This window comes from Rhinopithecus roxellana, chromosome 5, assembly GCF_007565055.1.
Source record: "Rhinopithecus roxellana isolate Shanxi Qingling chromosome 5, ASM756505v1, whole genome shotgun sequence".
Lineage (NCBI taxonomy): Eukaryota > Metazoa > Chordata > Mammalia > Primates > Cercopithecidae > Rhinopithecus > Rhinopithecus roxellana.
Window position 1 is genome coordinate 105486992 of NC_044553.1, and position 27164 is coordinate 105514155.

At 47.1% G+C, this 27164-nt stretch overlaps 1 protein-coding gene and 1 pseudogene across 1 annotated transcript in view; one reads left to right on the forward strand and one right to left on the reverse strand.

Annotated features, from left to right (window-relative positions):
* Positions 1-7160: 7160 nt before the first annotated feature.
* LOC104667460 (putative golgin subfamily A member 6-like protein 3) overlaps positions 7161-27164 on the reverse strand; it is a 58105-nt gene continuing 38101 nt past the window's right edge. Inside the window, exons 5-14 of the mRNA XM_030931150.1 lie at positions 16035-16154; positions 15354-15413; positions 14351-14438; positions 13103-13947; positions 12764-12838; positions 10529-11116; positions 10166-10274; positions 9929-10018; positions 9747-9846; positions 7161-9651 (exon numbers count right to left, since the gene is read on the reverse strand). Coding sequence (XP_030787010.1) covers positions 13163-13947; positions 14351-14438; positions 15354-15413; positions 16035-16154 — 1053 coding nt within the window. The 3' untranslated portion in view covers positions 7161-9651; positions 9747-9846; positions 9929-10018; ... (2 more) ...; positions 12764-12838; positions 13103-13162. The remainder of the gene's footprint in view (positions 9652-9746; positions 9847-9928; positions 10019-10165; positions 10275-10528; positions 11117-12763; positions 12839-13102; positions 13948-14350; positions 14439-15353; positions 15414-16034; positions 16155-27164) is intronic.
* Positions 9173-9962, forward strand: LOC115897578 (annotated as a pseudogene).

Sequence of the window (27164 nt, forward strand, 5' to 3'; positions counted from 1 at the left end):
GCCCCACTCGGGATCACCAAGTAGGTAGGGGCTGAAAGCAGCCAAAGAGGCCGCTGGACAGGTGTGGCTGGGAAGGAAATGGGACTGGATTCCAGAACATTGGACCTGGCCGCCAGAACTGGCCATCTCCATCCAAGAAACTGGGACCTTGGCTGCCGGAGTCACGTGTGGCCGAGGGCTGGCGGAGCCTGTCCCCCAGGGAGGGCTGAGTCCTGGAGGTAGTCGTTTTTGAGGAGAGGGCTGTGGGGCTCGTCCCACCTGCCCCATTCTTTCCAGCACTTAGGTGGCACTTCCCTCTATTTTCACTCTTGGCGGCTGCCCGCACGTTGCATCCCGCATCCTTTCTTCTCACCGTCCTCCATTCTCCATTCTGTCCAACTCCTCCCTGGGAAACCTACTTCAGGTCTGAGAGTCTGAACCCCGAGATGCTCTGGGTGTGTGGATTTCCTTCTGCTACCCTCATGTCCCCACATCCAAGTCCTGACTCCTTTGAGCCATCCCTGGGGGTATCGGGCCACTTGACCATGGGAGCAGAGTCCAGGCTGTGACTGTGTGACCAACAAGGTGTGTGATGTGTGTATGGGTGAGCACACGAGTGTGAGAGTGTAAGAGGGGCACCCAGGCCTGAGCTAGGACAGAAGCAACTGGGGAAGGAGCCCGGGGTCCATAGGCAGTCTGATTTTTTCTCCACATCTCCCCCCACCCCCTGACCCTGTCTAAACTAATGGGGTAGTGGCAGCTGCAGGGGCAGGGATGGGAGTGACTGAATCCTACTTCACTCCCAAAGATTTCTAAGGAAGAGCGTTCTACTGCAACCTTTGGCTTGGCCTTGTTGACCCATGACCCTCTTTCAAGGACATTCCTCTGATTTCCAGTGTGCCCTGTTTCCACTGGCCACGTTCTCTAAGGAAGAACAATAGCATATGTTTTTGTGTCCAAATGGCTGGAGAGTGGGGCTGTGGGTCCAATGCCCGTATACAAAAACGAAGTAGGGATTGGGGCTTGCCCTATGACGTGCTGATGACCAAGTTACATGGATAAAGGCAAGCAGCAGAGTATTGGGCAAGAGCACTGGAGAGATGCTGCTTCACCCTGGGGCTTTAGGCAAGTCCCTTTCCCTCCCAGAGCCTCAGTATCCCTTCTATCAAATGATGATGTTACCGCCTGGGAAAGGCTGTCCCCACCCCGTCCCGTCCCTCTCACCCCTCACCCCTCATCCCTCATCCCCGCGCACCCCGTGCGCACCCATTTTGGCTGGTACAATGAGTCCAGAGCATGCGGGCGCTTCCGGCTGCCCCCTCCTCGCCTTGACCCAGCACTGCTGGACCCGTGTGGTCTGTTCCTCACACTCACGGACTGGAGGCTCTGGGCAGCACAACCACCAACTCCGGTGTGTGTTGAGGAGGGGCGGGGCACAAAGCCACCAACTCGTGTGTGTGTGTTTGTGTGTCTGTCTCCCAAGGGAGCAGCACTGCTGAGTTCAGCTTGAGTATTAACTCATGGACTGTCAGCAAAATACAGTCACCAAAAGGCTATGGGCTGTTTTGTCTTTTGCAGTGACATCATGTTACTCACGTTTTATGTTTTTCAGAGTTCATTAGTTTCTGTTTGTTCTCAGTTAATGTCCAGCTCAATAGATTGTGTAAGTAGAATACCCCCAAACTGAAAGTCACCTACATAAAATATGGTGAAAAATATGTCACCCACTTAAGCTATAGTTGAAAATATGTATTCATTAGTTTTGTGTAGCCAACACTGGATACTGGGTAAGGGCACAGGATCCCAGGGCTAGACTGCCTGGGTTCAAGTTCCGATTTAGCCACTTGCTGGCTTTGAAATGCTTGACAGCTTTAAGCCTCAATTTGTTAAATTTTTTTTTTTTTAACTTAATCCCAAATGTGATAGTCTCAGTTTCTTGATCTGAAAAACAGAAATTTTTCAATGAGAGTCTGTGTGAAAACTTCATAGTTTTTACAGCCACTATCTGGCTCAGGAAAGTCCTCAGCTTTAGGGGTTAAAGTTTTAAAGGCCACTTTAAAGTTTTTAAAGCCACTGCCTGGCTCAGGAAAGCCCTCAGCCTTAGCCATTATTAGCACATTATTGTTGTGCTGGCTACACATGCATTAATGAGGCAGGAAAATGCTCAAGGATAACAACCCAGATTATCTCATCAGAACGAGACCGATGCGTATGCGTGCATGCTCATGTTTTAGCTCAGAGCCATTTGTCTAAAAGCCTCTTGAACTCAGAGGCCCAGGCAGTATCAACTTTGCTTTGCAGTGGAGCCATCAGTTTTGTTAATCAATGAAATTGACATAATGCTCTTTTTTTCTTTTTTTCTTTGAAGCACCAACCATGTGCCTAGAGCTAACTGTGTCCAGAAGAGCATGCTTCAGGTGGCTGGAGTGAGCAATTCAACTTGTGGAGGAATGAGAAATGATAGTGTTGAGACAAGAAACACAAAACCCCAGGGTAAGACAGGAATCACTGAAAGTCAGGCAAAGGAACTGGCATCCAGTGATGAGTCAGGCTTTGCCTGCCTCTGGCCCTACAGATGGCTCTTTGGAGAGGAAAAAATTAAGCCAGCCCCGAGGGCACAGATCATAAGGGAATGCCGGCAGCTCTAGGCTGTCTATGAGAGTCCAGATTTGCTGCTTCACCCTGGGGCTTTAGGCAAGTCCCTTTTCCTCCCAGAGCTTCAGTATCCCTTCTATCAAATGATGATGTTCTGCCTTTCTCCTAGGATGGCTGTGGAGATCCAGGGAGACAGTGGCCATAGGGATGCTGTGTTAACTGCAGATGCAGCCGTAGGAGCACTTTGCTAACTGCCAACGTGAGTTCAGACTCTTCAGGCTATTTGGCACCCAGGTCTATGGTGAGGTGTGGCATGTGGGATGTAAGGTTTGATGCCTGCTCCTACTCTAGTCTTGCTAACACATGCTAAACATTTGGCAAATCATGACCCTACCTTGGGGAAAAGGGCAGTCTGGGAGAGCTCCTTCAGGGCAGGCTGGCTTCAATGCAGTCCGGGGCATGACTGAGATAGTCCCCGTGGTGAGGAATTGGAGGGTAACTGGGTAAAAAGCTGCCATGGGCAGAGGTGTAGTGTGGGTCGCATCGAGGATAACCCCTGGCCAAAGCAGGGAACAGAGACAGAATGAGGAAGAGCTCTGTGGGGAAGGTGGGGCATAGGGTGGAGAACCTTCAAAGTCTGAAGAGTGTGACTTGTTGGGGTTCAATGCTGTAGGCAGTAGGGAGCCATGGAAGGCTCTTAGGTGGAGAAATGACAGCTGCACGTTAGTGAGCAAGCCCTGTCTCCATGAGCAGCATGGGGGGTCCTCTGAGCACGCCAGGCACGAGTGTGCAGGGAGCTGGTGCAAATGCCTCTGTGTGCGGGCAAGCATCTGTGTTGTGACTCTGCCCACGCATGTGCTTCAGTGTGCCGACTGGCTGCACGTCCCAGATCCATGTGGCACATGCCGGAAGATGAGGGTGCTGGGCACCTGCAGGTGGCAGAGAAGGCGGCGTATGCATGTTGTTTGTGGGCATGTGTGTTAGTGTGTGCATGCAGGCTGTGGGAGCCATCAGTATGTGTGTGCACACTCCGGCGTGTGCGTGTGTCCCCCACCCTCAGGCCTGCCCCACCCATGCATGTGACCTGCCATGTGATTTGATGCTGTCTTTCAGAACCACTATCGTTATTCCCTGAGGAGCGTCAGCCTTGGTAGGTACATGCCTTGCTGCCTGCTGCATGAAAGGTCTGCCCGCCCTGCTGCCCCAGCTCCACACGGGGGGCACATCTGGGGACTCAGAACCAGGCTCCCTGCCCCTCCCTTCTGGAGCTGCAGACTTGCTCTTTCCTCTTTCTGTCCTTGTGCTGCTGGCTGTCTCACTTCTCTCCCTGCGAGCCATGGGACTCAGTGTCACTGCTCAAGGTCTCCATGTCTGAGCCTGGGGGCTCTTAGAAAAGGCTCCATGCCCAAACTGGCAGACGTGGAGCCACCAGAGAGGGCACAGAGCTCATGGTTTATGGTGTAGGGGCTGGGAGCTTGGAGGGTGTTGTGTGTAGGGCTGGTCTCTGAGGCGGCCAGAGGCGTAGGAACATCATCCTGGGTACGCTGTACCTGTCATGCAGTCTGAGTCATGCTGCCAGGGCAGGGTATCCAGCTCCCAGCCTGGGAGTGCCGAGAGCCAAATCCACTGCAGATTAAGGGTGATAGTTAGGGTCCCACGTCCTCTATCTGTCAGCAATCCAGTGGTGATCTAGGATAAAAGCCTGAGAGTCCCATACACACAGTCATCCCACAACATACTTCACAGACCAGGCAGGGACACACAGCCCCCTTCCCTCCCTCCCAGGTACCATCATAGCTGCTAGTGTGGACTGAAGGCAGGGTCCCTGGCCCCCACTGAAGCACTACCACCGACCAGCAGGCTCACTCACCTTGGCCTGTTGCTCCTAGGGGTCGCCTGTGCTATTCAGCCAAGGAGACCACAGTGCCTGCTGGCCCAGCCGAGCTCTGCCTAGCGAGCCCACCTGCCTTTCCTGCCATGGACTCTTCCTCTTCTGCTTTTCTGAGCAGGATGGGCCCAGCCTCACCTATGCAGCCTGCAGCCCCCTGCCAACCAGTTGAGGCTCCCCTCTTAGACTTATAAGTCTATGCCCAGTGGCATCCAGCTACCTGTCCTCCTTGCCTTCCCCAGGTCCTCAGAGGACCCTGGGCTTTCTGACAGCCCAGAGGGGCCTCTGGCGCTCACTCCAGCCATCCATCCCTTCTAGCTTCACCATTTTGTTTCAAGCAGTGTTCCTGCTCTATCAGGCCTGGTGGCTGTTGGGTGGAGCTCCCCAAGCAAGAGGTGGCCCTGGGCCAGTGGGTTGGAAAACAGGGTGACCAGAGAAGAGGGAAGCCCAAGGGGGCTGCCATTGGTCTGAACTGTGGGTGGACTGCCTGTGTGCCATGAGAGAAGCCAGCGTGTGTGGGGTGGGGAGGGCCGCCACAGCCCCCGGGCACTACCTATGAAGCTCTGGCTTCTCCCTCCATCTTCCTCCCCTTTCCCTTCCAGCCTCTCTTTTCCAGGAATCTTGCCATGCCCACACTTACACCCTCCCCTTCCCGGCCCTCTCACAGCTGCTACGGTGCACCCATGCTCTGCACTTGCCTCACCAGCTCTGGCTTTTCTCTAACCTGTTTTCTCTCTGTGTTCTCTCCAATGCCAGCTGATTGAGTCAGGCAAGTCCATCCCGTCCTGAGAGCCCCAGGTCCCACTTTGACCTCTGAACAGCTGAACAGATCCCTCCTCTTCTCAGAGACCTCCCTTTCCAAGCCTGCCTGGGTGGGTGTCCTGTGACTTGACAGTGGCTACGGCAGCCCCAAAGCCAGCCCCCTTCATCTGTGACTTAGTCTGTTGTAGTGGTGAGCTGACACATCCAGGTATGACCGTTGCTGAAAACTTGTGCCCCCTCTGTGGTATGCCCCTGCCCTGTTCTATAAATAGCTATAAATTCTCTCTCTCTCTCTCTCTCTCTCTCTCACACACACACACACACACACACACACACGTGTGACTGGCCTCTAGCACTGGGCATGAGTCCTCGTGCTGTCCTTGCGGAGTCTTGTGGCCCAACAAGAGGAAGCTGTCTCCTGACATTGCCCCTCGAAAGGGCACCACCTCCAGGGAGCCTCCCTGTCATGCCCGGCCTGTGGACAGCCAGCCCCCGCCATCCTTCCCGCCCTCTTGGGCACGCATGGGGGTGCTGTGCAGGCAGCTCTGTGGACTGACAGTCTCTACCAGTCCTGCTGTCCCCCGGCTGAGACTCCAACCCATATCTGGATGACAGAGAATGTGTCCTGTGCTGGCTGTGTTCTCTGTGGAGCTCAGGGGAGGGAAAAGTCCAAGCCATTTTTAGGGTGCTTTTGGGAGCGGTGAAAAGGTCACACCCTTTCCAAGGGACTCTTTTCCTGGAAAGTCCCTGGAGCTTAGCTGGCTCTTATCCTGTGACGCCGGCTCTTGCCACTAGGGGGCAGAGACGTGAACTCAGCCTGGAGGGAGCCTGCGGGGCAGCAGGCACTCTGGACAGACAGACCACCTGGTGTAGACAGGAGAGGGAGGCAGAAGGGCAGAATGGAAGACACCTGGGGTGGGTGAAAGTCAGTGCCCTTGGGTGCTGGTATCTGTCTTCCCGGCCACAGCTAGATCTGTCTTCTGAACCTGTTGGCTGTCAGGGCTGCACTGTGCCCATTAGGCGCCATGGCAGTCCCCATGAAATCCACCAGGTGTCACCAGGCAGCATCCAGGCAACAGGCCTGGAAGATCCCCCAACAGCCCAACTGGACATGCTCAGACACTCGGGGGCTCCTCTTTCAATGGGACAAACTGCAGGACCCACTGAGGGAAACGGGAACATACCAGGCTGAGCAGTATGGCTAAATCCATTTATTCCCAAATAAAAAGCAAAGAAAACAGGAGTCCCATCACCAGGGAGCCATGACTCCATCCCCGCCTCCTTCCTCGCTCCTATGCTAGCAATAAATAAGTTTCCCAGCTGCAAATAACTATCAGAACCTCTTCCTCATATGCCAGCTGCAACCTCCGCTAGGTACGATACATACAGGATGTTACACAGATACAGTATGTACATTGGGGAAGGGCGGGTCACCCCTAGCAGCGCGTGTCCTCACCTCGTCTACAGTTATCTCCACTGTCCTGCCTCAGCTGCCTCTCTGTGTAAGAAGATGGGAGCCCTCCTGAGGGAAAAGTAAGGAAGCCATCACACCTCCTCCAAACAAACCAACTCCATCAGCCTCTGGCTCTTAAATAACAAACATCATCCAGAAATGTAAGGACTCAGCCTTGGTCAAGGTGGTAAAGGGTCTGTTTTTCTCCCTCCATTAGACAGGGGTCTTGTGTTGCTACCTAATGGTAAAGGGGTGACTGGGAAGGGGTTGTAGGGACATGGTGGGCGCGAAGGCTGCAGACCCACTTCTCCAGGCTTATGCTGACAGGGGCCTGCTTTTATTTATTTTTATTCCATGACAGTTTTTTAAATCCAGTAACTTCTTTTTCATAACTTTAAAAAAAACTTTCCATAAAACTTTTTTTTAACTTTTTTTCACAATTTTTTTGCCACAACTTTTCTACCGTATTTTTTATCCCATAACTTTTTCATCCCACAACTTTTAATTCCTGTAACGTTTTTAGTTTATGTTCTTTTAATAAACACACTTACATAGTTACAATTTTGTGAGAATAAAAACTGATTATCTCATGCCACGCATTCCCGGCATTTGCACAGTCTCAGTACATTTAATACTATAGTTTTCAAGACACACAAAATTTTAAGGCAAAACAGCACCTTGCAAGAATTTCATAATTTATTACACTACAGTAGCATCACAGAAGCAGTCAATGCCACTTTAGACAAAAGTCAGTATTTCTATTATACATTCTGTTTACCAGAAATCGTAAGTTGGTAAAAGTCATTCTAAGAAAACTTGGCAAATAAAGCTTTGGACTGGAATTGGCATTTCTTTCTCTACCTTTCCTTCCCCTAGATTCTTTGTTTTAAACTATGGTGCTCATATTTTAAAATATTTTAACTTATTTCAAGACATTAATACAGCAGTTACATTTTTGAATAGTTATTTGAAAGTGACTGTAAGATAAAGTTTTAAAGAAGCTATTATGGATGGGGTGATTTACATTTTCATGTTTTGTACAAAGCAGCTTTGGATTTAGAACTGAGTGTTTTCATTTTGGGAAAACCTATCAGGTTTAATCAAACACTTTAAAAATAATTATATATTGCAATCTTTCAATAGGCATTTTGATTCTTTACTTTCTACAGAAATACAAATTTATTCAGTTGAACTCACATTTTAAAATTCTGTTTCTGCTGAACTCTAACCTTCTAATGTTGCCTTCTAAGCAAATTGAAAGCTGCCTTATACTGAATGAGGAAGAGAACAAATACTTGGCTGAATGAGGTATTGCAAACGACTGCATGCACTTAGAAGAAAGAGTGAAGTTATTGTCATAGGATTTCCATCTTTTTAGCTTTTTCTTAAACTTATGACAAAATACCTACACAAAGAGTGGTATTTCAGGTAATATAGCACATTTATTTTTCAGACTGACATTCAGCTTAAATATCCCGGTATGGGATTTAATCCATAGGTACCTGATGAACACGTTATTGTCACATAGGTTACAGATGCTAAACGCTATCTGAAGGTCATTCCTAGTCATTTATATGTGTCAGGGTAAAAGTGAAGTGATTTGAACTATCAAAATACCTTTGAAATAATTTATCATTATATTAGAAAAACCCAGTTTCAGAATGATAAAGAAAAACTGTTAGACCAAATAATTTGGCTAATTAACAGTGGTACAATCCCTTTTTAGGTCATAATCCCTTTTCAGGTCATCAAAAAGGAGTACACCTGCCCCAGCTCATGATGTAATATCTTCATGAGCCCAGAGCACATACAAATCCTAAGGGGACTACCATAGTAACACACTCATTCTTGGCTCCAAAACAAATGAAATGTATTCTATCCTGCACACATCTGCCAGAGCAGGCCACTTTCCTCTTTTGGGAGATTTAAAAAGCTCCCCAAAATGTTATTACACCCATCCCAATACACAGAAAAAGGGGGAAAGTCTCTCTCCAGTGCTCCATCTTTAAACAACTGTAAATGTCAGTACACACAGTGGCACATAACAAACTAATAAACAGCGCACTTGAGGGCAAGCCACATATTGAGCTAATGAAGAGCTCACTGTGATTAGGAGTCGATCAAGCATAATAGCAGAACATAGGCAAATTTTATCTGAATTTTGTAATGAATATACATGCTGCAATAACATTAAAAAAGCATGGCAGCCTATTCCAAACCAGTAAGAACAGTTTTGTGCATATAGTGGGTCTTTGCGTGTTTGAACTCCCACCACATTGAGCAAACTCGATATGCATGCTAATAACCTACAGTTATCAAATAAAAAGAAAAATGCTAAAGGATGCCATAGCGAACATGAGGGAAAGACCCACTCTTCTGTAACTTTTTACAAATAAATTTAAACTAAGTTAGAAACACAAATAAACATGAGTGACTCTAACATTCAAATGAAGTAAATGAATTGTGTAGGAGATTAACCCCTAAACCTTTTTTGTTTGTTTTTAAATTTCTTGACCAGCTCTTAGATGATGATGATGTTTATCTCCCTGATCTCAGCACCGTGAAAAGAATGGCATGCAGGGGTTGCTGCCCAAACCTCGGTGCTCCTGGGGAGTCCTGCGTTAGAGGAAGCAGCTGCACGATCTGCTGTGCAGTGGGGTTGTCGTGGGGAGAACCCACTCTGGCCTCTCCTGATGCAGGCTCCACGCTGTCAGTGAGGCTCACCTCATGAAGATCTTCAGACGGAGGAGGGGATCTGAGCTCAGGGCGAGCCTCCCCTGCTCCTGTCTGCCCACCCCGCCTGAGGGCTCTACTCACCACCCTGCTTGTCAGCACTCCCAAGCTAATGGGGGATTGGGGCTCCTAGAGCGGACTGATCAGCAGGACTCTGGGCAGTGGTCAGGAATTTGTCGTGCCCCTCGTTCTGGTTGCCCACAAGCCACAACACCTGTCCCTGTAGCTCCAGCAGGTTCACCTGGAGGGAGGGGTGCTTAGCTGCCATGCTGGTGCCGGTGCCCAAGTTCACCCCCACCCCCACTCCCACCCCCACAGAGATGTTGCACACCCTACTTGCATCTCCTGGTCCTGGGCCAGCCTGATGATGTCCTCCTCTCCCATCCTCCTCTCCCAGTGACGCATTTTGGCACTGCTCTCTGGCTGATGTACTTTCCTGTGGGAGGACACAGCTCAGAGGCTGGGGGCCCTCTGACAGCCCAGCAGCTCCCCCTGCCGTACCCTGGCCTCCCGCTCACTCATGGTGTCTGTCCCGAGAGGTGGATGAATTGAAGCTCTAGTTACTCCACCGGCTCCTTCAGGTCCACTTTGTCCTCCATAAAGTCGCTCTGGAGCCAAAATAATGGGATCACATCTCAAGAATCACCTGCCTTGCCCCGCCCACACTGTTCTTGGCCCATGCCAGGACCTACTCAGCTGCACCTTCTCCACGGCCCCCTGCAGGGCTCGGTGGGTCTCTCCACACACAGACTCACCCTCAGTCCCTGGGGTCCTTTGGGATGAAGCCACTGGGTGAGCCAGGGGCTGGCAGCACACCCTTTGCTCTTCCTGGGCACTGGCTCCAGCGTCATTGAAAAATGCCACCTGAAGGCGAGAGGTGAGTATTCTTGTAGGGACACACATAGAACAACCGGGGTAGGGAAGTGGAGTGCAGCCCCTTCCCTTGGGGCTCAGAGTGTGCACTTGTTGGTCACAGATGAAAAGGTGTTTGACCACTGGCTCCCGGAAGGAGTGAAAGTCCACAGAAATCAGAAGGCAGGGAAACCAAGAACATAAGGGGATCTGGTAGGGACCACCGAGGAAGATGACAAAGTAGGGACAGGGAAAGTCAGGCTCACCTGGCCTCTAGGCTCTCCAGGTCCCCTGGGATGTTCAGCATGGGCCGAGGCGCCTCCTCCTCCTCACTGTCCAGATGTCCTCCTCCATCTCCTCTAGGCCAGAGGGGTCCTCAGACAACCCAACAAGGGAAGTACTGGGGGCCCACCTCTGCCCCCACCCTCACTGTGTAGCCCTGAGCCAGCCCATTCCCAGAGAGGAGTAAGCTGTTCTGTATTTTTACTTTTAAGAACTATGATCTTACCATATTGCCCAGGAACAGTCCCACTACCGATTGGTGCGGGAGTCCTGACCTGGTCCCTTTCTGACCTGGGCCAGTTCTCCTGTCCTTAGGCAACCTGATGGCCTCCTGCTCCCAGGAGGTCACCATATTGATACCGAACTTAGCACGGACACCCGGTCAGCATAATGACCAGCTGTCTTAAAGGTCTCTTCCAACTCCTCAATCCTATGCTGCTAACAGTCCCCCTTTCCTCCCGGGGCTCTCGCCTCTTCCTCCGAGTGGTCTCCTGTACCTTCCCCAGGGAGAGCTATGAGGCTCAACTGGGCTTTAGCTGCTGTTTCTGCTGGCTCGTAGCTTCCAGGTGCTCCTAAGAGGCCAGGAAAGAGGGTCAGAAGGCACAGAGGTTGCCAAGTTGTCCCTTTCGGGGCCCTGTCCTCAGCAACTCCCTCCCCTGGGTCTCTTGCAACTTTTGGCAGGCCATCTTAGCCACTGCTTTGCCCTGAGCTTCCTGCTGCTGCAGCTGGTCCAGGAGCTGGGTCTGCAGCAGTAACTGTCTGTGCAGCAACTCCTTCTCAGAGGTCAGCTGCTGATAAGTGGCCACCTGCTGCTAAGCGACCACATACTGCTGCAGGTGACACAGGTACTGGTCTCCCTGCTGCTGCAGACTCTGAGCCTCTTGGCTCTTCAGCTCTACCTGCAGGAAGACCTGGGCATGAGGGCATTTGGTAGCTGGCTTCCGGATTCCTGGCCCATTAATAGGGTAGCAAGGGCACTGTGGGGCTCTGTGACCTCCCCAGGCCCCGGTCCCTTGCTCCAGGCCTAAGAGACTGCCTTCCTTGCCTAGAACCCCATGCGTCCTTCCCCAGCCTCAAATCTCACATCTTTTTCCCCACCATTTAAACTGTAGGCCACAGACTGGTGGAATAGCAAGGAGAGCCAACCACCATCTGCTAAGTGTACTACATGCCTACTGTTTCCATGTGTTATCTCATTTAATCCTGAGCACCTCTGCAAGGAAAATGCTAACTTCCTTTTGAAGTTAAAGAAACAGAGATGTAGAGATGCAAGGTAGTTGAATGATAACCAGTGGAACTGAGGCTGGAATCCAGTTTGAATCTAAGGAGTCTTTTTGGTTTATCCATATGGTTTTGAGACAGTGTCACTCTGTGTCCCAGGCTGGAGTGCAGTGGTGTGATCTCAGCTCACTGCAAACTCCATCTCCTGGCCTCAAATGATTCTCATGTCTCAGCCTCCTGAGTAGTTGGGATTACAGGCATGCACCACCAGGCCTGGCTAATTTTTTTTTTTTTTTTGAAATTGTAGTAGAGATGAGGTTTTGCCATGTTGGCCAGGCTGATCTCAAACTCCTGACCTCAAGTGATTCTCCTGCCTCAGCCTCCCAAAGTGCTGGGATTACAGGCATGAGCCACCACACCCGACATAAGGAGCCTTTTTTTTTTTTTTTTTTTTTTTTGGCAAAGTCTCACTCTGTTGCCCAGGCTGGAGTGCAGTGGCCGGATCTCAGCTCACTGCAAGCTCCGCCTCCTGGGTTTATGCCATTCTCCTGCGTCAGCTTCCCCAGTAGCTGGGACTACAGACGCCCGCCACCTCGCCTGGCTAGTTTTTTGTATTTTTTAATAGAGACGGGGTTTCACTGTGTTAGCCAGGATGGTCTCGATCTCCTGACCTCGGGATCTGCCCATCTCGGCCTCCCAAAGTGCTGGGATTACAGACTTGAGCCATTGCACCCGGCCAACCTCTTATACCACTGTCTCTTTCCCTGTGACTCGAGGGCTCCATGCCTCTAGCTGGGATAATGATGTCCAGACCTGGGGGGGAGCCCAGGGCTCCCCACCTCTAAAACTCCGAGGGCAGGAAGCAAGAAACAGTCATAGGACTGCCCTGGAGAGTGCTGGGGTCACCTGCCCCCAGGCTGCAGCTCCCTCTGGCCTGGCACCTCTCCTCCCCAGAGGCTGGTGCCCGCCTCCCAGTCCTTGGATGGGTCAGAGGTTACCCTGTCTTTCAGCTCGCCCAGCTTCAGCTCCTTTACTTGCTGCTCCAACTGCAGTGTGCTCTTGTTCTCGTTGTTCTGGACAGAGAGGAGCAATCAGTGGCCACCCACTATAGCTGGAGACCCCAGAACTTGGTGTCTGCCTCCCATAGCACTGGGAATGGTGGAGGCAGGTTAGAGAAATCCCCTCTCTCCCACAGCCATCAGAGCAGGGCTGTGGCTCACAGGTGCCTTTAGAAATACCATTTCATGTGAGGGCTACAATGCCCCATTTTACAGGTGGGGAAACAAAGGCCTGGAGGGCTAGGGAAGAGGGCAGGCTCCCAGGGTGGGGCAACCCACCAGGTCCTTGAAGCTGCTGTGTGGCTCAGTCTGCTGCTCGTAGAGGGCTTCCCACCCCAGCTACAGCATCCTCTCCAGCTCCCGCAGCCTCTCCAGCTCCTGCAGTGTCTCCTGCTCCCACAGCCTCTGATCCTGCTCCCACAGCCTCTCCTGTTCCAGCAGCTCCTCCACTTGGTCCAGCAGCTGCTCCTCCTCCAGCAGCCTCTTCTGCTCCTCCTGTCGCCTCTCCTGTTCCAAAAGCTTCTCCACCTGCTCCAGCAGCCTCCCCTGGTCCAGCAGCCTCTCCTGTTCCTCCTGCCACCTCTCCTGTTCCAATAGCTTCTCCACCTGCTCCAACAGCCTCTCCTGCTCTGGCAGCCTCTCCTCCTCCCGCAGCCTCTCATCCTGCTCCCGCAGCCTCTCCTCTTCCAGCAACTTCTCTACCTGGTTCAGCAGCCTCTCATGCTCTAGCAGCTTCTCCTCCTCCTCCTCCTCCTCCTGTCTTTTCTGTTCCAACAGCTTCTTCACCTCCTCCAGCAGCCTCTCCTGCTCTGGCAGCCACTCCTGCTCCCATAGCCTCTCATCCTGCTCATGTATCCTCTCCTCCTGCCCAGATAGTCTCTCCTGCTCATGTAGCTTCCCCTCCTGCTCACGCAGCCTCTCCTCCTGCGCACGCAGCCTCTCCTCCTGCGCACGTAGCCTCTCCTCCTGTCTCCTGTTCAGGAGATTCAACATCTGATTGTTTTCCACCTCGGCCTGGAGCTGTCTTCCCAGACTCTCTAGCTCCTTCCTTAGGTGTTTGGTCTCATCTTGTAGCTGCTCCACCTCCAAGGGCCCTGCTGGGGGCTCTGGGGCCCAGGGTTCAGCTGAGAAAGGAAGCAGACAATAAGGGCCTCTGGATTCTCAAAAAAAAAAAAAAAAAAAAAAAAAAAAAAAAAAAAAATCCTCCCAGTGGTGCAGAGCTCCTCCTCTCAGGCTTCCCAAACTTGTCCTCACTGCTAATGATTCCTCACACCCAGATGGTAGCCAATCTTCCAAGCCACTTTCAGATGGAGAGCACTGTGGGTGGCTGACAACGGGCACTCCTTCCTCTTTGCTGATGGGGACACCAAGTCTCAAGCAGATGACAAGGCTTGCAGTCTCCTGGCACAGACCTCTCTCCCTCTGCCTCAAAGCCCTCCATCCACCCACCTCCCTGGGACATTCTAAGCCACCCCCACAGCCCTCTGATGCCGGTCCTGCTCCCAGGTCATGCCAGCCCCATCTTACCCCTCTGGTGTTTGAGTTTGAACAAGCTCCTCCCAAGCTTCTGTACCCGATGTATCTCATGCTTCTTCTCCTCCTTCAATGTGCGAACCTGCCCAAAGCACAGGGCGAAAGGGCCCTGGTGACAGGGGCTGGTGAACCTCTAGAGACAGAGTTTGAGAAAGGCCCCCCCATTCTGCCAGCTTGTGATTTAGAAAGGTGCGTTCATTCAACATCTACTGAGCACCTACAGGCCAGGTACGGTTCTTCACAGCAGAGATATAAGACAGAAAAGGACAGACAGGAGCCCTTGGCCCTGAGGTTTCCATTCTAGGGGACTTTAAATCTTGAACTCTCAGAGCTAACAGACACCTTTGATACGCTCCACCTCCTCCAGAAACAGGAGCCCAAGGAGGAGAGAAGGCTTGTCCTGACTCAAAAAGCAAATTAGGGACTGAGGACAGAAATACAGGCCCCTGACAACCAGCCAGGCTAGTGCTTCCCTGAGAGGCAACCCCAGGGGGTGTGTGGCAAGAACTCAAGCAGGGGTGTCTGGAGAAGAGAGAGCAAAGAGGGCAGTGCAGAAGAGCCATGCTGCACGTTCTGTGCTCTGGGGTCCATCCAGGTGAGGCCTGCATGCCCCAGCTCCCCAATTTCCCTTGGTACCAGGGGCCCCTAGCCCCTTTACTCAGAGCTCCAATGGGAAATGAATACAGGATTGGCAGCGTGGAATCAGAGGACGCCACTGGACTCTTCCCAGTGAATGGATGTTTTCACTGAGTTGACTGATTATTACGGAGCTTTGAGTCCGGGGCTCCTGCTAGTTCTTGGTACTGGCTCTGAGGTGCATGCAGAGAGAAGGAGTTGGATGAGGATTGCGGAGAGGGGTAGAGAGAACACTCATTAGGGCTGGGGAGGGGTGTGTGTGGGCTGTCTCAGCTGGCAGAGGGGCAACCAGCCCCTGCTGTGGGAGGAGGTTGGAGGGCTGGCCTGCAGGGTCACTGAACCTCAGCCCAGGGCCTCTTACCTGCAGATCTTTCAGGGTAGTAGATGACACAGGGCCCTCCCCATAGACACCTGTTGCTGACTACAAGAGATGAGAGTGCATATGGAGATGTTCTATCCCCCTCAGTGTCTAAGCCCTCTGACTTCCTTTCTTCCCCATCAACTGACAAACATTTCTTTTCTGCTTATCTTGGACCAGTTGTCCCATAACTCCTTTGTGCCAACTTCTCTTATGGTTTTTACCACCCCACCATCCCACCCTCGGGTCCTTTCAGTGACTCCTAAAGGGGCAGCCTGATGGCAAGTGACTCTTCTCATTGGCCTGGCTTCCCCTTGAGACTGGGAATGAGGAAAATCGAGCAGCAACGACCATTTCCTGGGTGTCCTGGGTGTTTACAGCAGGCCATGTACTAAGGATTCACATAAAAGCAACAATAACAAATCTCATTAAACTTCACAAATGGAAGTAAAAAAAATTCCCACCTCTATTATACAGATGTGAAAAGAGAGACCCGAAGACCTCAAGCAACTTGCCCTAAATCACATCTTAATCAATCCCTAATCAATCATTAGCAGACGGAGAGGCAGGATTCAAACCCAGAATTCTTAACCAGTACCCAACAGTCCATCCACAATCTTAACAATTACCCTCTACTGCCCCTTGGGTCCCCTGTCCCCAGGAGCCTGGTCAGCCAAGACTCACATCCCCAGGTGAGCGGTAACCACCAGAAGTGGCTGTGTCAGGGCTACTGCCATTGATTTTCTTTTTCCTGTTGGCTCCTGCTGGAACGCCAGGGCTCTTCCTCTGCCAATATTCTTTTAACTGTGGGAAGGAAGAGCAGTAAAACTCATGAGAAGTATCAGCCCCTACAGCCACATCCTCCTTTACAGTTTTGACAAAATACTCTTATACACCATCTGATTTAATGCCACCACCAACTGTACAAGGTGTTGTCACAATCATTTAGTGACTGAGAGGGATTGATACCATGGTTAGAAAAAAAAAGAAAAAGGCAATACTGGAACTTAAACTCAGTCTTCTGACTCCAAACTCTGGGGTTTTGCCATGAATCAGTAGCTGCCAGGGACAAAAACCAGGGCAGAGTTTGAAAAGTAAACATGAAGCAGGCGGGAACTGTATGCCGTGTGGTTTAGAGTCATACATCCTCACATGTCTGTTAGTGTGAGGAAGTGCACCGGTACCTCTCACACTTGCATATCAATGTGTCCTCACAGCAGAAGGCAGCTTTTTTGTTAAATCTGGGAATTTATCAGAAAGAGGACAACCCAAGCCTGATTTCAGAGAGAAGTCTGGTATATGCTTCGAAACCTATGTGACTGTCATCCCTAAGTACATTAATGTTTTATCTCGAGAATCAGGTGAATCAGATGCTTCAGAAAGATGTCCCACATTCATCCTGTGGCACTCATAGTACCCCAGGTTGAGATGATATGAGGAAGATTCAAGTTGTCTAGTTCAGTTTCCCAAGATCTACTCCACTGAAGATGAGCAAATCTCACTTCAGAGACCACTGACTGAAGGACAGTCTGGTCCCAGAACTGTGGAGAACTCAGAAAAGAATGTTAAAGTCTCTCTGCAAAGTAGAAGCCTGGGAGAAAACCAAACCAAACCTGTTCTCCCATCGCCACCCAGAGATACTGTCAACGTTTTGAGCACACAGGGGAAGTGCAGGCTTTTCCCACTGTCAATGTCTATGTTAAGGGAGTAAGGCAGTCTGAAACCTTTTGCTCCTGGTTCCCACAGTCTCCATTCCCCTTCCAACTGGAAATTTGTGCTGTGACCAGAGGATCCGGAAATGGCGTGAGAAAACTTAGGGGACTGGGTTGTAAGATCAAAGGCTGGTCTTGCAGCAGTAATGACAGTTCCTAGGGGAACTGTGACATCACTACATTCCACTCCTCCCAGTTGAGGGGACCACATCAGTGCAATGTCCGAGTCACCACTCCAAGATTGGGTAGGGAAACACAGGGTTCAGACCCAGGTCCTTAGAGACGCCAGCCCAAGAGCCCAGGGAGGTCGAGCTTGGGGCAGCAGGAGGGGAGGGCAGAGTCTGCAGTAGGAAGACCTGGGAGTCACCAGCCAAAAGTCATCCAGGGAAGACTGGCGAGTGTGGGGCCAGGGCTGGGGAACCCAGGTCCTGGGAGACACAAGCCCAAAGAGCCCAGGGAGGTTGGGCTTGGGGCAGCAGGAGGTGAGGGCCAGAGTATAGAGCGGGGAGCCCCCGGAGTCACCAGCCCAAAGTCATCCTGGGGCAAAGATTGGCAAGGGCAGCGATTGGGCTGCTTGCTGAAGGGGCGGGACTGATTGACAAGAATTTGGTGGGGGGGAGCCCAGAGTCGCTGGTGTTGGGGGTCCCAATCGGGTATGCCTCAGGAGTAGTATGGACTCTTTCAACGGTCTTGTTGTTGGAGGGGATCTGTGGTTGGGTTGGGGGCTATGATCTGGTGCGTTTTACCTTTTTCTTGGCTGTGGTGAATTTTCCCTGTCGTGTTTTTTCTGACATCATGGGGTGCGGAGGGAGGCAGGGTTGGGGTCACATCAGCGAAATCCCAGTGAGCATGGCTGAATGCCTCCAGTCACCTACCAGGCCGCTGTGCAACTGAGCCAGAGGAGGCGTAACCAGGGCCCCACTAGAACTCAGAAGAGGGGCGTGGCCTTAATGCTCCAAGCCCATTGGTCAGTGAGAAAGATGAAAGGGAAAGGAGGCATGGCCAGGCAGCAGGGAGTCCAGAGGGACCTGTGGCATCACAAGGAAAGCTGCCCATGCAACCGCTGTCCCCGCCCACTCACAGAGAGGGGAGGGGGCCGCCCATTCTGGGAGAGGGGAGGGGCTGGCCTTTGCTTTAAAAGCTTTCAAACTGTAAAAAATAAACTCAAAAAGGTATATGTGTGTATACTTTATATATATGTGTGTGTCTGTGTATGTGTATCTATGTGTTCCTCCAGAGCGGTCTTCATTATCCAGCTTCTATGCAAAGCCTATGATTTTGGCCTATATTTTTCATCTTCAAATGGAGTACAAGAATTACCAGTATCACCTTAACTGAGATATAGATCCTATAAAAATGGAAAATCAATAGCATGCTTGATGGTTAATGAAGCAGACTATAGTATCCAACATTCCAATATGACAAAATAATCACAGTGATTTCTCTTTTTTGGAAAAATGTTTCTCTTATTCTCCTACTTTATTAAGATTTTTTTAAAAAATAAGAAACATATCTAATATCTTTAAAAACACAAAACTTTTGGGCGAGGTGTGGTGGCTCCCGCCTGTAATGCCATCACTTTGGGAGGCTGAGGTGGGTGGATCGCCTGAGGTCAGGAGTTCAAGACCAGCCTGGCCAACATGATGAAACCCCATCTCTACTAAAAATACAAAAACTAGCCATGCTTAGTGGTGGGTGCCTGTATTCCCAGCTATTTGGTCGGCTGGGGCAGGAGAATTGCTTGAACCCAGGAGACGGATGGTTGCAGTGAGCCAAACTCACGCCCCTGCACTTCAGCCTGGGTGACAGAGCAAGATTCCATCTCAAAAGAAATAAAACACAAAATAAGTAAGAACACAAAGCTTTCAATTAAATAAGCAATTAAAACTCTCTACTGGTTTAAGAGAAATACAAGTCCCATTTTTCTAGAATTGTCTGACCTCTCTAAGCCTTGCAAATGAAATTGAATTTCTCACTTGATACTTGGCTATGATTTGCAATCATGAAAACCGAGAATTATGTTATGTCACTGTGTACTGCTTGTTACCTGAATTCCACACTAGGCTGGGATCAAGGGTTGAATCTTTCATGATTTTCTCCATAACCTGTGTGCTTCTTATCCCAGACCAAACCAAGTTTTTTTCTAGAATTCTACAGTTTACAGTTAATAGACAAGAGTGGTTCTCAAAATGTAGTCTATGGACTAGCAGCACCAGCAGCACCTGAAATCTTTTTATAAGTGCAAATTCTCAGGCCCTACCCTGGGCCTGGTGAATCGGAAACTCTGGAGTAGGGCTCAGCAGTCTGTGCTGCAGTAGTCCCTCCAGGTGTTCAAGAACCTCTGGCATACAGCAGGTAGAAAAATGTTTCCTTCTGTAGGTCCAAAGCCAGGGATACCATATGTTCTACCTTGTTATGCAACAATGGCATGCAATTAAAAGACATAAATCTCCTTCCTACTCCCACCCTCTATCCAAGATGTTTTATTTTTATGAGTTCAGTAAGAAAACAAGTGGCAATCAGAGATTTAGTCTAAAATATATATTTACAAGTGTCAGTTCTCATCCAGCCTGATCTCATACAAAACCATTTACATCCTCTTACACCTCAAGTTTGAAAAATGTAACTTTGCAATGTGAGACTCAGGCACACTAACAGTTCTATCATAAAACACCAAGTAGATTGGAATGTCCAACTTTACTAGAGAAGAAAAGTGGAATCACTGGCTATATTTCCAAATTGCATTCCACAGGAAATTTAAGTTTTGAGTTTTTTTTCAGGTGCCTGCCACCACACCCAGCTAATTTTTTATATTTTTAGTAGAGATGGGGTTTCACCATGTTGCCTAGGCTGGTCTCAAACTCCTGACCTCAGGTGATCCACTCAACTCAGCCTCCCAAAGTGCTGGGATTACAGGAATGAGCCACTATGCCTGGCCACTTCTACCATTTTTTACAGGGTTAGGGTTCGGCCCCATCGCCGGGGGATGACCCAAAATACTTACAGGGTAGTTTTTTGAACTTCTAAGAACTCTTTAAAGTAGTAAACCTCTGCCATAATGCTGTTAAAAACCTAAGATATAAAATGTGTAGTAACATGCTTTCTTAACATTAATGAAAAAGTGTTTTTTAATCAGTCCATATTTTCACACAAAGGACAAAAATAAAAGATTTAGAAAAAACTGTATATAGAAAGTACATATACCCTGAAGCTTCCAAGTGATTGTGAAGGAGTCACTTCCAAACCCTACTGCCCACCACCCAAAACACGAGGAGAAAATAAGAATGTTGGCCTTTTCTGTTCTAATTATCAGTAGCAAGGTACTCAAAGCCCAGTTTAAAGAAATGTTTCTGCAGAAGCTTTACTGTACTGGGGATTTAACCCTTTCTATTCTTCTAACTCACTGATTTCTACTTTACGTCTTTAATAATTTCCCCATTCTGCTTTCCGTCAGGTTTTTTGATTGTCCTTTCTAAGAATGAGTTAGAGGCTTAATTCATTTTCATTATTTTCTTAATGACATAAGGATTTTAAGGCAATGAACATTCCTCTGAGCTCTCGTCTAGTCTCTAATCAGTAATGATTGCATTATTGCTGTTCTCTGCATATTTGGCAGTTTTAATTTCAAATCCTTTTTGACCCAAGGGTTACTTGCATGAATTTAAAAATTCCACAAATCAGCATTTGTTTTCTGGTTTTGTTACTAACTTATAGATTTCACTAAGATCAAAGAATGCCATCTGTACTTTTTCTACTTTTCAGTATTTGAGGTGTTCTTCATTGAAAAAGATTAGCTTCTTGAATGTACCAGATAGGAAGTGGGAGGGAGAGAGAGGGAGAGAGAGAGAGGAATAGATAGAAGTTTTGTATTTTAACTATGGTTCAATTCTAAGCATTCTAAAACTGCATTGAGTTTTTTAAACCATGAATTACAAGGGTGTGTAATTTCCAAATTCATGTAGCTTTTTGTTAATCTCTTTATTATTGCTTTCTAATGTTAATTGCTTCATATTTAAATTATAAATTATATGGTATGGATGGTACCAATAGTTTTTAAATCTTCTGACTTGCTTTATGAATATATAATTAATGTTTCTCTCACAGTCCACATATGCTTGAGAAGAAAATAGAATATCTAATTATTGGGTACAAAGGTCTATATTTGTCCATTACACCATGTTCATTCAGTGGTTATTCAAATCTACATGTGGGCATTCTGTGTAACTTACTTATGGTAAGCAGGATATGGTGAAATCTCCAAATACAATGACAGACTTGTCAGTTTCTCCCTGTGGCTTTATCAGTTTTTCTTCTGTATTTTGAGGCTATTTTGACATGTACATAAAATATGAAAATTGCTACTGCCTCCTAATTAACAGTCATTTAGCATCAAGTCCTTACTAACGCTTTCTGTTCTAAAATCCTTTTTTGTTCGATACTGAAGCTCTATCACTTGTTTTTGGTTAATGTATACTGGCATATCTTTATCACTCTCTCTCCTTTATAAAATCTTTCCATCTTCTCATATGCTCATATTTTAAATATGATGGATTAAAACAGCTGGATAGTGTTTTATTAGTTCCATCTGTCTAACTGGTAACTTTAGTCCATTTACATTTGTTGTGACTGATTGATGTTCACTTCCTTCTATCACCTTTAGAACTTCTATTTCTCTCACTTTCCAATATAATTTTAATATCTCCTCCTGGGATTCCACTAAGACATATTTTAGACTTCATTCTGATCTCTCTCCCTGCACAACCCCACCAACTTCTGCCCTGTCATCTATCCTCATGTCTCTCTGTGTAACATACTGACTGACTTTTGAGAGGTAATTGTCTAACCAATTAATTATTTCTTCTGATGTCTAATCCATCCACTGAGTTTATTTCAACAATTATATTTTTTATTTCTTTCATTTCATTCTGAGATGGAGTCTCAGTCTGTCACCCAGGCTGGACTGCAGTGGCATGTACCTGCAGCCTTGGCCTACTGGGCTCAAGTGATCCTCCCACCTCAGCCTCCTCACTAGCTAGAACTATAGGCACGTGCCCCATACCCAGCTGTTTTTTGTTTTGTTTTTTTTTTTTTTTTTGGTGGTGGTGGGGTATTTTTTATAGAAATGAGTTCTCACCATGTTGCCCAGGCTTGTCTCCAACTCCTGGGCTCATACTATCCTCCCACCTCAGCCTCCCAAAGAGTGCTGGGATTACAGGTGTGAGCCACCATACTCAGCTATATATTTTATTTCTGTAAGTTCTATTTCATCCATTTTCTATTTCCTCATCATTCCTGGTGGTCTTACTGGTTGCTCAATTTTATGAGTCCATCTTTCTTCTATATTAGGTTTCACATGTACTATTTTCTCACAATTCTAATATTTGAAGTCTGTGTTCTGTATCTGATAATTCCAAAACTACAGTCTTTGGGAAACATATTATTCATTGTTTCTGACAATTCTCAAATATGTTGGGTTGAGACTACTTGAATGCTATGATTTGACTGAATTCATATTTGCCTGCTTTTAATCTTCAGGAATCCTACAGGCTTAAGTTAGAGATGCTTTCCTACAAAAAGTATCTGTGTCTGCTTCTGATGAGAGCTGTGGGTACCACTTTACCACCATGCATAATCCTGACATTCTCTTGGATTGTCTTGGAGCATCTCAGCATTACACAAGGTTCTCAAATTTGGCTCCCCAACCTTGCTCATTTATACACAGAAGACTAGACTGCTTAGTACAGGTGGTGACTCCCTTCCTCCTACCCTGGAAGAAACAAAACAGATCCCTCATCTGAATGTGATCACAGACTAGGAAATTCTGGAGGTGAATAACTGGAGGCTGTGGGCAGCAGGGAAAGATGGGTGTCTTTCCTGACCATAGAAATAGGTCAGAAGCTGCCCTAAAGGCTGTGTGCTGCAGCATTTCACTATTTAGCTCAATTACCATTCCCTCCATAAGAGTGTGAATGGAAGCTTCTTAGAACACCATGCTGCCTTTAAACAAAATTATATTTTTGCTAAAAAGTCCTGGTCATGGTAAAAAGAAAACCTCTGGCTTTGGAAAGCTTTCTCTGTAATGTCCTAGAATTAAGGTTACAGCCTGCGTTTCATGTTAACTAAACAGAAAACCAGACTGACCAACATCCTTCTGCCCCATGGCTTGATCTCAGCTCCTTTTGGTAGGGCCTAGGGCAGTCAGGCTGTCTGGTTCCAATCCTTGCTCTGCCACCTGTGACCTTGGACAAGTTTCCTGCCTTCAGTTGCCTCATCCATAAAATGCAGATATTAATAATACCCTCTTTTTAAGTTATTAAGAGGATTGAAAGAGCTAATCAAAAGTAAAAAATAAAAAGACTTGGTAAGCATAGGCACAGAGGGAAAAAAAGTAAAAATAAATAAATAAAAAGACTAGTGCCTAGCACATAAAAGTTCATCAGGAATTAATTCTATAACATGAACTTTGCAAAACTTCAAAGTACATATAACTTTTACTAGGGTATACATACCAATAATAAATTTACAACTGTAGACATGTTTGTCTACAGTAAATATAACAAAGACTAAACAATCAGATACTAAATCATTAAGTGATTATTAGTCAGTATCTTTAATTTTCTTATACTTCTATATTTTCTATAGATCATCTTTGTAACAAAAAGAAAACAAACCAAATGAAAATGAAATGAATTCTCTCAGAAAGAATTAGGAAGAAGGCTCACAAAGTAATATAAAATGTATCTTACGGTTTATGTCAAATTTTTAATAGAAGTACCTTCTTTGCTCCAAGCTGCACACTGGCTTTGCCTTTGACTCAGGTGGCATTTATTTGCATGATGACTGATTCTATCGAGTAGGCACTGCTTCAGCCCTACAGGAAGAACAGAACATCTCTAGAACACAGCAGCATTCCTGATTCCCACTTGAGAAGCCCTAACAAAATGGCATATAACTTAACAGCAGCAGACCAGTGTTACAAAGTCTGGAGTCAACGGGAAACAGTAAAATTGGAACATTTCCAGAATCTCACAAAAAACAACAAACCGATGTTCTAAGTGCCCAACATGAGCAAATTAGAACCTTAAATAAAGGTCACTCTTAATGCCTATTCTAGCATAGATGCAGCACCAAGTACAATGTCACTTTATTGGTTTACCTTTTTCATTCTTTGTTCTTTTCTTTTCTTTCCTTTCCTTTTTTTTTTTTTTTTTTGAGACGGAGTCTCGTTCTGTCGCCCAGTCTGGAATGCAGTGGCACCATCTCGGCTCATGGCAAGGTCTGCCTCCCGGGTTCATGCCATTCTCGTGCCTCAGCCTCCCGAGTAGCTGGGACTACAGGCACCCAACATCACGCCCAGCTAATTTTTCGTTTTTTTTTTAGTAGAGACGGGGTTTCATCATGTTAGCCAGTCAGCCAATAATTCCTCCTCCTCACTTAATAGTTGACTATGAAGACCAAGCCATTTTGATTCTGCCTCCAATGAGCTTTCACATGTCATTCCTCCTTCCACTTCCAGGACTACCAAACCAACGTAGGTTCTCCTCACTTCACTCTAAGACGACAGCGTGGCCCTCAGCTACTGTTACACTTTTCTAGGCTCTGTGAGCACAGTGTGTCTCGTATTCTCTTCTGCTGTCACCAGATTTATTCTAAAACAGTTTCTTTACTGTTACTCCCCTGTTTCTCAACCAGTTACATAGCAAGATGAATATCCAGGAGTAATAGTTTAGTTACCAGAAAAAAAAAAAAAAAATCTGTCACCAATCCACAGAACTGTTTGAGTACAAAATATTACATCAGCACTATTTCCTACAACTCTTCTACATGAATCCTACCCTCCTTGTGTTATAGCTCAAACTGATCTCATATATTCTGAATCCCTCATTCTCTTTCCTAGATACCTGATTGTGTTTACTTTTCACCTATGTAAATAATCTTCCTGCTACCTCCACCAGCTGACCAAACCCTACTCACATTTCACTGCCTAGCTGAGATCCCACCTACTTCTTGAAGAGCAACTCTTTGCAGTTTTAAACCTCAGACAAATTAAGTCTTTGCTTAGCTTTTCTTTTTCTTTTTTGTTCAGATGGACTTTATCGTCACCTAGGCTGGAGTGCAGTGGTGTGATCTCAGCTCACCACAACCTCTGCCTCCTGAGTTCAAGTGATTCTCCTGCCTCAACCCCCTGAGTAACTGGGATTACCAGTATGTGCCACCACATCTAGCAAATTTTTTGTATTTTTTGGTAGAGATGAGGTTTTGCCATCTTGGCCAGGCTGGTCTCAAACTCCTGACCTCAAGTGATCTGCCCGCCTCGGCCTCCCAAAGTTTTGGGATTATAGGCATGTGCCACCATGCCTGGCCCATGGTTAGCATATGATAATCAATAGGGTACTTAGAGTTCTTAGTACTTTTAATCTCCTCTTATACAGCTGGCATTTGGTATAATGAAAAACACTTTACTAGGAATCAGAAGATTTATTTGGGTAGGTCACAAGCTGACTTACTTTTCAAATTATTCATCCAAATAATGAGGACTATAACACACTGTGACAGAAAAGAATCAATGAAGAAACTATGTGAGAGATTTTAAAACTGAAAATGGCACGACTCATAACTTCATGTATTTGTCTCCATTCTAGGTGGTATACTAAGATCATAAACTGACATTCTTGGGATTCTTACAACAAAATGTTGAAAAGCTATACTGGTCCATTTTATATCACATTTTTAAATGTTTTCATACACTTATCCTGAATTTGCAGATTTTTATCCAAATCTTTTCCTTGATCATTTTTTTTTTCTCAAGTAAGATTCTGAACAAAAAATGACCCGTTTTCCTTTCCTGTGCTTATGGGAATATTGAGTCAACATACACAATTTTATAAACCAGCACATAAAACTAAAGCACAATGCTAATGTCTTTTCTCCCCAATCAGTAAGGGCTTCATTAAAAAACCCTTACATTTTAACATTCAACTATGAAAAACAAAAGAACTATGGCTTGGTGGCTAGTAAAAGGCTGCTGTGGTGAGTAAGAGACACAAAGGTTAAACATTTGCTATTTTTCAGTCTTCTGTTTATTTTGTATACATAAGTATTTGGCTGGGTTACCTAACACTGGACTTCCAAAACTGACCATGAGGTTTTATGCCAAGAGAAGTACTTTTTATAGCAATTTTACTGCCAAAACCAAAACAGCCTAGAGAAGCTTTAAAGGTAGCAAAATAAAACAGTACACAATTCTAAACACCTCTGCTTCACACCCAACCTGAGATTTCCACTCACCGTAATAGTATATTTGTGATCACCTTTGTAACAAGCTATCAAAAGGAGACCTCTAACATCTGCTCATGAAGGAATCACTTCAGCATGTCCTGCTCTGCAGCAGAAAACACATGGGAATCACTCAGAACTCCGGATTTCCAACAGAGCAGCATTTCTCAGAGAGTAAGCCCGAGGGCACCGTCCTCTGAGATGCTGTCAGGAGCACTAATAACAAATTTAGGAAAAACAGAAAATGGCATTAAGGCTTCCAGGAAGTCCTTTGGTAAAGACATTTTGAACTTGGCTTCCCCAAATCCTTGCAATCCCCACAGAACAAATATCTATGAACATACCACTATATTAGCACTCACAGAACACTTGGGGAGATATGGCAAAGATTAGGCTGCAGGCGTCAGGTAAGTAAACTCTTAAAACACAATATTGAAAAAAATAGAAATTTAAAAATTAAAACAGAAAAACGAAAGCAAAAGATGAGTAAACAATTACAAAAATTTAACAAACTATTGGGCTGGGCAAAGTGGCTCAGACCCATAATCCTAATACTTTGTGAGTCTGAGCAGGGTGGATCGCTTTAGCCTGGGAGTTCAAGACCAACATGAGCAACATAGTGAAACCCTGTCTCTATCAAAAGTACAAAAATTAGCTTGGCCTGGTGGCATACGCCTGCCATCCCAGCTACTCAGGAGGCTGAGGTGGGAGGATGGCTTGAGCCCGGGAGGCAGAGGTTGCAGTGAGCTGTGATTGCACCACTCACTGCAGCCTGGGGCAACAGAGCAAGACCCTGTCTCAACAAAATTAATTAATTAAATAATAA